The sequence below is a fragment of the Gobio gobio genome (genome assembly GCF_949357685.1).
Source record: "Gobio gobio genome assembly, chromosome: 6".
In the NCBI taxonomy this organism is placed as follows: Eukaryota; Metazoa; Chordata; class Actinopteri; order Cypriniformes; family Gobionidae; genus Gobio; species Gobio gobio.
In genome coordinates, this window is record NC_137102.1 from 1,884,130 (window position 1) to 1,895,260 (window position 11,131).

Genomic DNA, 11,131 nt, shown 5'->3' on the forward strand with positions numbered 1-11,131 from the left:
ACACTGAGCCGTGTATACAGGCAAGCGTATTATACCACAGAACATATTATATATATATATATAATTATATATATTATGCAGAAGTTTTGGCTGATTTTAGTTTCTCACGAATGAACCGATGAGGTGGGCTGGTTAGGTTAACAAATCAGCCGTTCCTGAATCATTGAAGCATATTTACACAAATAACAGTTCCTCAACTCTATATTATAATAAAAAAGAAGAAAAAAAAAACATTCACACAAAAATATAACATTTGAAATAATTATTAGCACCAGTGTATCAGATAAAAGTCTTGCTACGCCAATGTACAAAGTTGCATAGTGTTGAGTTTAGCTCATGTTAATGTGATCCTGTGTAAGCAGCAGCGTCTGAAGATAACACACACACACACACACACACACACACACACACACACACACACACACACACACACACACACTGGATTAGCCATGCGGGACTGAGCGAGTTATATACACATGAGCTGAAATACTGTATTCACGCAGACGACAAACATTAGCAGAACCAGGGGCCAAAACAAATCAAGATTCCTTCACTGTTAGCTCAGAGCGGATAGCGTTAGCTGAGGATGTACACTAGCTTAAGCAGCAACTTCCCCTGGGTGAAGATCTGAGGAAGAGCTGGAGGAGGTGCAGTCATGTGGGTTCAAGGCCTCTAAAAGCTGGCTATAGCACACACACACACACACACACACACGCACGCACACACACACACACACACACACACACGTACGCACACACACACACACACACGGCTGGTGAGCGCCAGTTCTCTTCACGTAGCATTTCTGCATATCAAAAAAATTAAAACATGATTTCGTAGAAACACAAACGATAACCTAATAAAAGGAAATAAAAGGCGAGTAAAAGCATGTAAAGGAAGCCCAGGCTGTTTTGGTTGCGGTGGAGTGGGTGGAGTGGGTGGAGGATGTTGAGGAGTGTATGGCGGGCGTAGCGCGGGCGTGGAGGTCAAGGCCGCTCGAGGGACGGCGTGTTGAAGCAGCCTTCCGGGAGTGTGTTCTTGATGTCGTTGAGGTTAGCGATGTCCGCTCGAATCTCTCGGATCTGCCGGTCGTAGTCGGTGATCATGTCCTCCTGACTCTTGGCCACGTCATTCAGCTCCTTCAGCTTCCTGTCCAGCTCACTTCCTGCCATCTTGTCCTTGGCGTCTTTTAGAGCGTTATCGATCTGGTTCAGCTTGCTCAGATCCACCTTATCGATGTTGCCTGGAAGAGCATACAGTGGTGTTACAAGTGTGTGTGTGTGTGTGTGTGTGTGTAGCAGTAATGGTACCTCTTTACCTCTGACCTGTAAAGTTGCCATAATAATAATCATACGCTGCTTGTTAATTGGCCAGAGGAGAACTGAAATATTCCTCTATTCTATAATTGGTTCATAATCAATACTCCACATTTCTGAGACAATAACCAGAGTCTTACCGAGCTGGCCCAGCAGGTCATTGATTGTGCTCAGCACGGTCCTGACGGCATTTTTGGCTTTTCTGGCATTGCCCTCGGCTTCTTTAGCGTTATCAGACGCCTGTGAAGAACAGCAGTCAGTACACACACACACACACACACGTCTGCAGTGAGGTATTCCAGCTAGTGGGACACAGAAAGAGCGTAACACACCATGGATGCCATCATCATGTCAGCGTCCGCCTCTGCTTTCTTCTTCTCCAGCTCTTTCTCAGCGGCTGTGAGCTGGTCCATCATGTTGTTGACTTCTCCATCCAGCTTCATCGTGTCCTCAAACGCTTGCTCTGCATCTGCCTTAGTCTTCGCTGAGCCCTGATCAACACAAGCCCAATGAAGGAAGTCTAGTTTAGTACATTACAGGCACCACAGAACATGCAATGAAGAAAATCTCTCTTCTGGAGCTGTGGCCTATAGCATGACTCTGACGTGTGACTGTGGCCTGACTGAGCCATGACTGTGCCGTGTGGCGCAACTGTGGTGGTGGTATGTGGTGTGACAGTGGTGGTGACATGAATGTGGTGGTGGCGTGACTGTGGCGTGACTCTGGCATGTGGCGTGTCTGTGGCGTGACTCTGGCGTGTGGCGTGTCTGTGGCGTGTGGCGTGACTCTGGCGTGTAGTGTGACTCTGGCATGTGGCGTGTCTGTGGCGTGACTCTGGCGTGTGGCGTGACTCTGGCGTGTGGCGTGTCTGTGGCGTGACTCTGGCGTGTGGCGTGACTCTGGCGTGTGGCGTGTCTGTGGCGTGACTCTGGCGTGTGGCGTGTCTGTGGCGTGTGGCATGACTCTGGCATGTGGCGTGACTCTGCCGTGTGGCGTGTCTGTGGCGTGACTCTGCCGTGTGGCGTGACTCTGCCGTGTGGCGTGACTCTGCCGTGTGGCGTGACTCTGGCGTGTGGCGTGACTCTGGCGTGTGGCGTGACTCTGGCGTGTGGCGTGACTCTGGCGTGTGGCGTGACTCTGGCGTGTGGCGTGACTCTGGCGTGTGGCGTGACTCTGGCGTGTGGCGTGACTCTGGCGTGTGGCGTGACTCTGGCGTGTGGCGTGACTCTGGCGTGTGGCGTGACTCTGGCGTGTGGCGTGACTCTGGCGTGTGGCGTGACTCTGGCGTGTGGCGTGTCTGTGGCGTGACTCTGGCATGTGGCGTGTCTGTGGCGTGACTCTGGCGCGTGGCGTAACTCTGGCATGTGGCGTGTCTGTGGCGTGACTCTGGCGTGTGGCGTGACTCTGGCATGTGGCGTGTCTGTGGCGTGACTCTGGCATGTGGGGTGTCTGTGGCGTGACTCTGGCGTGTGGCATGTCTGTGGCGTGACTCTGGCGTGTGGCGTGACTCTGGCATGTGGCGTGTCTGTGGCGTGACTCTGGCATGTGGCGTGTCTGTGGCGTGTCTGTGGCGTGACTCTGGCGCATGGCGTAACTCTGGCATGTGGCGTGTCTGTGGCGTGACTCTGGCGTGACTCTGGGATGTGGCGTGTCTGTGGCGTATGGCATGACTGTTGCGGTGGCATGTGGTGTGACAGTGGTGGTGACATGACTGGCGGTGGCGTGACTCTGGTGTGTAGTGTGACTCTGGCGTGTAGTGTGACTCTGGCGTGACTCTGGCGTGTGGCATGACTCTGGCGTGTGGCATGACTCTGGCGTGTGGCATGACTCTGGCATGTGGCGTGTCTGTGGCGTGACTCTGGCGTGTAGTGTGACTCTGGCGTGTGACTGGCGTGTGACTGTGGCGTGACTCTGGCATGTGGCGTGACTCTGGGATGTGGCGTGTCTGTGGCGTATGGCATGACTGTTGCGGTGGCATGTGGTGTGACAGTGGTGGTGAAATGACTGTGGCGGTGGCGTGACTCTGGCGTGTGGCGTGACTCTGGCGTGTGGCGTGACTCTGGCGTGTGGCGTGACTCTGGCGTGTGGCGTGACTCTGGCGTGTGGCGTGACTCTGGCGTGTGGCGTGTCTGTGGCGTGTGGCGTGTCTGTGGCGTGACTCTGGCGTGTGGCATGTCTGTGGCCTGACTCTGGCATGTGGCGTGTCTGTGGCATGACTCTGGCGCGTGGCGTAACTCTGGCATGTGGCGTGTCTGTGGCGGGACTCTGGCGTGTGGCGTGACTCTGGGATGTGGCGTGTCTGTGGCGTATGGCATGACTGTTGCGGTGGCATGTGGTGTGACAGTGGTGGTGACATGACTGGCGGTGGCGTGACTCTGGCGTGTAGTGTGACTCTGGCGTGTAGTGTGACTCTGGCGTGACTCTGGCGTGTGGCATGACTCTGGCGTGTGGCATGACTCTGGCGTGTGGCATGACTCTGGCGTGTGGCATGACTCTGGCGTGTGGCATGACTCTGGCGTGTGGCATGACTCTGGCGTGTGGCATGACTCTGGCGTGTGGCATGACTCTGGCGTGTGGCATGACTCTGGCGTGTGGCATGACTCTGGCGTGTGGCGTGTCTGTGGCGTGACTCTGGCGTGTAGTGTGACTCTGGCGTGTGACTGGCGTGTGACTGTGGCGTGACTCTGGCATGTGGCGTGACTCTGGGATGTGGCGTGTCTGTTGTGTATGGCATGACTGTTGCGGTGGCATGTGGTGTGACAGTGGTGGTGAAATGACTGTGGCGGTGGCGTGACTCTGGCTTGTGGCGTGACTCTGGCGTGTGGCGTGACTCTGGCGTGTGGCGTGACTCTGGCGTGTGGCATGTCTGTGGCGTGACTCTGGCGTGTGGCCTGACTCTGGCATGTGGCGTGTCTGTGGCGTGACTCTGGCATGTGGCGTGTCTGTGGCGTGACTCTGGCGCGTGGCGTAACTCTGGCATGTGGCGTGTCTGTGGCGGGACTCTGGCGTGTGGCGTGACTCTGGGATGTGGCGTGTCTGTGGCGTATGGCATGACTGTTGCGGTGGCATGTGGTGTGACAGTGGTGGTGACATGACTGGCGGTGGCGTGACTCTGGCGTGTAGTGTGACTCTGGCGTGTAGTGTGACTCTGGCGTGACTCTGGCGTGTGGCATGACTCTGGCGTGTGGCATGACTCTGGCGTGTGGCGTGTCTGTGGCGTGACTCTGGCGTGTAGTGTGACTCTGGCGTGTGACTGTGGCGTGACTCTGGCATGTGGCGTGACTCTGGGATGTGGCGTGTCTGTGGTGTATGGCATGACTGTTGCGGTGGCATGTGGTGTGACAGTGGTGGTGAAATGACTGTGGCGGTGGCGTGACTCTGGCGTGTGGCGTGACTCTGGCGTGTGGCGTGTCTGTGGCGTGACTCTGGCATGTGGCGTGTCTGTGGCGTGACTCTGGCAGGTGGCGTGTCTGTGGCGGGACTCTGGCGTGACTCTGGCGTGTGGCGTGACTCTGGGATGTAGCGTGTCTGTGGCGTATGGCATGACTGTTGCGGTGGCATGTGGTGTGACAGTGGTGGTGACATGATTGTGGCGGTGGCGTGACTCTAGCGTGTAGTGTGACTCTGGCGTGACTCTGGCGTGTGGCGTGTCTGTGGCGTGACTCTGGCGTGTAGTGTGACTCTGGTGTGTGGCGTGTGACTGGCGTGTGACTGTGGCGTGACTCTGGCGTGTGACTGGTGTGTGACTGTGGCGTGACTCTGGCGTGTGGCGTGTGACTGTGGCGTGACTCTGGCGCGTGACGTGTGACTGGCGTGTGACTGTGGCGTGACTCTGGCGTGTAGTGTGACTCTGGCGTGTGACTGTGGCGTGACTCTGGCGTGTGGCGTGTGACTGGCGTGTGACTGTGGCGTGACTCTGGCGTGTAGTGTGACTCTGGTGTGTGGCGTGTGACTGGCGTGTGACTGTGGCGTGACTCTGGCGTGTGACTGGTGTGTGACTGTGGCGTGACTCTGGCGTGTGGCGTGTGACTGTGGCGTGACTCTGGCGCGTGACGTGTGACTGGCGTGTGACTGTGGCGTGACTCTGGCGTGTAGTGTGACTCTGGCGTGTGACTGTGGCGTGACTCTGGCGTGTGGCGTGTGACTGGCGTGTGACTGTGGCGTGACTCTGGCGTGTGGCGTGTGACTGTGGCATGACTCTGGCGTGTAGCGTGACTCTGGCGTGTAGCGTGACTCTGGCGTGTAGCGTGACTCTGGCGTGTAGCGTGACTCTGGCGTGTAGCGTGACTCTGGCGTGTAGCGTGACTCTGGCGTGTAGCGTGACTCTGGCGTGTAGCGTGACTCTGGCGTGTAGCGTGACTCTGGCGTGTAGCGTGACTCTGGCGTGTAGCGTGACTCTGGCGTGTAGCGTGACTCTGGCGTGTAGCGTGACTCTGGCATGTGGCGTGTGACTGTGGCGTGTCACTGGTGTGTGATTGTGGCGTGACTCTGGCATGTAGTGTGACTCTGGCATGTGGCGTGTGACTGTGGCGTGTCACTGGCGTGTGATTGTGGCGTGACTCTGGCATGACTGTTTGATGAAGATACAGACGTCCCAGGACTTTGTGCTTTGATGTTCTTCCTCTGAAACTCAACATGTACCTTCTGGACGTCATTAGCGATTTTCTCCGCTTCCTCTGCCTTTGCCTTTGCATCTTTAGCGTCTGCGGCGGCGTTGCCTAAAGCCGCCTCTGCTCGTCGGGTCTTCTCATTGGCTTCATTGATGGTCGCATTGATTTCTGGGATTCGCCTCATGGCATCCTCAGCAGCAGTTTTGTTGTCATTCACTCTCTTGTCAAAGTCTAAAAGTGAGACACAAAGATTAACACATATCTAAATAAACAAATCAAGTACCCCACAAATGTCTTTTTTTTTTGTATGATTGAAGTGATTTCATGTAATAAAAATGTATATTTCATGGTTAGCACATAATGCATCACATAGAGGGGTTTCTAACATGTCGTGCATCTTTTTTTATTTTATAATATATAATAAGGTATTATTATTTTATAAAAGACGCCGCATGACCCATGACCCATGACCCATGACCCTCACCTCTGAGGTTGTTTAATATGTCCTGCGCCTCCTGGAAGGTCGATTTGCCTTTCTTTGCCGCCTCCTCAGCCAAAGCCTTCGCTGCGTCTGCACGAGCCAGCAACTGATCGGCCGTCTGAAGAGAGTCGCACAACACACACACACACACACACACACACACACACACACAAACACACATTCAGGCACTGTCCAGCACTGGCTAACACACTGACCGTGACGACACATTCACTGTTTATCAGGAACACATTCACTTCTCAGCATGATGGGCAATACAGTGAGTGAACAAATACACAATATCACTAACATCTAGTCTTAGAGTAATCATGAAAGTGCTGTTTATAAAACGCCAGAGTGTCTCTCATGCAGTGACTCTGAGCTGGTTTCATGAGCACTAACGAAAGCAGACGAAAGTTAAATCTGATGTACCTGTTGCTCTGTCTTTCCTTTGTCCAGCAGTTTGCGCACCTCCGTCTCTTTGCCCCGCAGGTCCTCTCTCAGGTCGTTGTACTCCTTCTCTGTCTTGTCTATCAGTTTGTCCAGGTCTGATGCCTCCTTCTTAATTTTATTGGCCTCATCCTGAGGGAAACACACAGGAGGATTTGATTATAGATGCATCAGAGTTGATTCAGCAAGAATGAGAGCAAGCTCTGAAATCAGCACCTCTAAAGTTTTGGTGTCGACTGGGGGTAAGCTGGTCAGGTTAGCGTAGATCTTCAGAGCTTTGTTTCCCGCCTCTTCTGCTTCAGCATGAACTTTAGCTGCTTGCTTCTCCAGATTCTTAGCCAGATCTTTAGCTTCTATATATCTGAGCACACAACAACAGCATGAGCATCTGCATTTAAAGTCACTATTATTTTTTAATTAAATAAATATAAAATTTAATAAATGAATAAATATAAAATAAATAAATACATATAAAATGAATAAATATAAAATAAATAAATTAAATTAAATAAATACAAATAAAATAAATAAAAATGTATTATATAAATAAATATATATATATTTATATATATTTATATATATATATATATATATATATATATATATATATATATATATATATATATATATATATATATATATATATATATAAAATTTATTTTATTTTTTTATTTTATATTTATTTAATTCGTTTTATTTATTATATATATATATATATAATAAATTAATACAATTAAATAAATAAAATAAAATAAAATAAATAAATATTACATTTGTTATATAAATAAAAATAAAATTAAATATAATATAATTTAAAAAATAAAAAAAATAATAACATCATAAAGTATATATAAAAATAAATATAAATACATATAAAATTAAATGAACAAATATAAAATTAAATAAATAAAATTAAATAAATAAATAAATACAACTAGTTAAATAAATAAATATAAAATTAAATAAAGAAAGAAATTATAAATAAATAAATATTATATATATAATAAGGGGCAAATATCATTATCATACATTGTTATTATACATTTTATTATATATATATATATATATATATATATAATAAAATGTATAATAAATAAATATTAAATAAATAAATAAAATTAATTAATTAAATACATAAATAATATATAAAAATAGAATAAGGTGCAAATTTCATTATTATAATTTATATTATAAATTGTAATATATATATATATATATATATATATATATATATATATATATATATATATATATATATATATATATATATATATATATATATAAAATAATATTTATAGTAATGATATTTGCACCCTATTCTAATGTACTTTATATCCTCAGCTACTGGCTGAACAAACATATTATCATAAGATGCTCTGAGAAAGGAAGTCATATAACATGTGATGTCCAGGACGTACTTCCTGTTGAGCTCATCAATGTCGCCGCTGGTCTTGTTTTCCCCATCGAGTGCCTTCTTCAGCATATTATACGCCTTCGTGGAAGTGTCGTTGGCGTCCTTCGCAATCTTTTCAATCTGATCGGCGTCTGCTTTATGTCTGAGCAAAGAGAAACAGAAGAGGTTCAATAAAACTGATCCAGAGTCACATCAACACTGACTGAAGCACTCACTCACTTCTCTGACAGTTTACGGGCTTCCTCTGCCAGAAGGGTCATGTTGTTGGGATCTCCTGAGGTTGTGGGAATTTTAATGTCCTATGGGAAGTCAAATAGGATGAAAGTTAATATATACATATTGCCATTAAGCAGGGCTCCGAACCGGTTCAAGGAACGAAAACGAAAACCGGAAACAAACGAAATTTTAAGAGGAACAAAAACGAAATCAAAATCAATTTGAATCGTTCTGAACAGAAACGTTAATTTGAAATGACCATTAACCGGTTAATAACGTTATTTTATCGTTCTCTTTAATACTTTAATCTGGCAGTGACCAATCATGAATAGAGTAGCTCAGCATGTGATGTGACGGATCAAGCGAGAGTGAAATGCCCGCGCACCATCATCTGTGAATCTACCGTCAGTGTGAGCGCATTTACACGCCTCAAGCACATTTCTCTCCCCGCTGAGCTCATCAATGAAAGCGCAGGTATTGGAGGACATTCTTTTCATACGTTTAAATAAGCAGTACGGACTTTAAGCTCAAATAGACTGATTTAGGCTAGCTTATGGATTTTGTTTAAGCCTGTCCAAGTAGGCTACTAGCATCTATCAAACATTTGTCCTATAGTCTTTCAGATGGCCAATACAGGACAGCTCAATGTTTTCTATATAGACGGCTGATGCTTCGCATTAAATGGTGTTATATTGCATTAAATGATCAAGCTTTATTAGCTGACTGAATTTGATTATGGGATGCAAGGACGTGTTGCGTAGTGTTTGCTTTGAAAATACCAGTTGACAGTGCATTAATGGTTATCCAGTTTATTTATACATTTTTTAAAACAAGTCGTGTTGAAAAAAAGTTATGTAACGTTACAAAGAATGTTCTCACTCTTCTGAAAAGAATTCGGCATAAGAGCCACTTTCAGCTCCATTAAAACAGCTCAATATTTGTCCCGCTGTTTATGCTTTGTAATTAATGCATGTATTTCTGTGGGTTTTAAAAATGTTATGAAATAAATATTCAAGTTTAATTATCATGCGTTATATTATTATTGAGTGAAAATAAGTCTTTATTTATACATATATGTTTAAAGTATAGGCTAAATTAAAATAATGTTATTAACTGTTATTTTTTCATATCAAACCGTTTTTGGAACAGTAATGTTTATTGAGGAACGCAAAAACGGAAACGCTATAATATCGATTCAGCTCGGAGTGAACCATTGATATTTTTTTCCGTTTTTAAGCCCTGCCATTAAGAGAGATAAGCACGAGCTGGAGTTCTCACCACTTTACTGATGGCCTCCTTGGCTTTGTCCAGCTCTTCTCTAGCGGTGTTGATCAGGTTCTCCGCCTCTCGCACCCGATGGCGAGCCCGGTCCGCCTGCGCCCCTGTGGAGTCCACCGTGCTCTTGATGTTCTGCAGCCGGTTCCACTGGCCGCTCAGGGTCCGGTTGATGCTGTTCAGACGCTCCAGAAGCCCTTGATCCACTTCTGGGAGACAACCGAGAAAGAGAACACAATCAATCTGATGTACAGTCACATAGATCTGATGTTGACTTATTCTTCAGTGGAAATTACGTTTTTTGAGGATCATTCCAGGATTTTTCTGCTCATAATGGACTTCAATGGGAACCAACGGCTGAAGGTCCAAATCACTGCAGTTTCAGAGGAAGAGCTTCAGAGGCTCTGACCAATCACAGACGAGGAATAGAGTCTGATCTAGACAAACCATCGCCACATTTACAACACACACACACATTTATACACTTTAACCTCAGACGCTCAACTTCAGTGTTGCTCGTATGATGTCATCACGTCTGAAAGGTCACATGACGCAGGTGGAAGTGTTAAATGAACGTGCAGAGACTAAATCAATGACCTTTACACAAATAAAGGGGAAACAACGATGACGGACGATTGTAAAGTTGGAGGAGAACATGAGATGGAGTTTTTCGGCACTTCCACCTGCGTCATGTGACCTTTCAGACGTGATGACATCATACGAACAACACTGAAGTCCAGCGTCTGAGGTTAAAGTGTATAAATGTGTGTGTGTGTTGTAAATGTGGCGATGGTTTGTCTAGATCAGACTCTATTCCTCGTCTGTGATTGGTCAGAGCCTCTGAAACTGCAGTGATTTGGACCTTCAGCCGTTGGTTCCCATTGAAGTCCATTATGAGCAGAACAATCCTGATGATTAAAATGTTCATTTCGAAGTGACTAATCCTTTAAGCAATACGAGGTCGTATTAAATGTTTAACAATATATGGAGATATTTTGAAAATGAGCACATGACGGTACCTTTGCTGGCCTGAGCCTCCTCCAGTAAGTCCATGATGGTTTTCTCGGCCTCCTTGAGTCGGTCCTCAAAGGCCTTGTCGCTCACGGTGCTCTCACTGTTGTCCAGATTATCGATCAGATTCTGGAGTTCCAGAAGCTTCTGTCTCTGCTGGTTCACCTGTTTTAGAAACAACACGTCAGTTTCCCTTCTCTAATAAAACGGCCCGTCCTGCGTCCTCAAGGCGAGCTCACACCAGAGTTAGTTTTGACTGCAGTCATAGACTTTTACACCTAAAATCACATGAGTTTAGTTCAATTGTAATACATTAAGCATTTAAGCGTCACATAACCGACTGTCACTGGAACTGACATTT

The 11,131-nt window shown here is 46.7% G+C and overlaps 1 protein-coding gene across 1 annotated transcript in view; it reads right to left on the reverse strand.

Annotated features, from left to right (window-relative positions):
* Positions 1–255: 255 nt before the first annotated feature.
* Positions 256–11,131, reverse strand: part of lamc1 (laminin, gamma 1) — a 101,547-nt gene continuing 90,671 nt past the window's right edge. The window contains exons 18-28 of the mRNA XM_079820235.1: positions 10,779–10,935; positions 9,763–9,968; positions 8,488–8,567; positions 8,273–8,410; positions 7,071–7,215; positions 6,837–6,986; positions 6,411–6,525; positions 5,958–6,157; positions 1,649–1,807; positions 1,457–1,556; positions 256–1,243 (exon numbers count right to left, since the gene is read on the reverse strand). Coding sequence (XP_079676361.1) covers positions 987–1,243; positions 1,457–1,556; positions 1,649–1,807; positions 5,958–6,157; positions 6,411–6,525; positions 6,837–6,986; positions 7,071–7,215; positions 8,273–8,410; positions 8,488–8,567; positions 9,763–9,968; positions 10,779–10,935 — 1,707 coding nt within the window. The 3' untranslated portion in view covers positions 256–986. The remainder of the gene's footprint in view (positions 1,244–1,456; positions 1,557–1,648; positions 1,808–5,957; positions 6,158–6,410; positions 6,526–6,836; positions 6,987–7,070; positions 7,216–8,272; positions 8,411–8,487; positions 8,568–9,762; positions 9,969–10,778; positions 10,936–11,131) is intronic.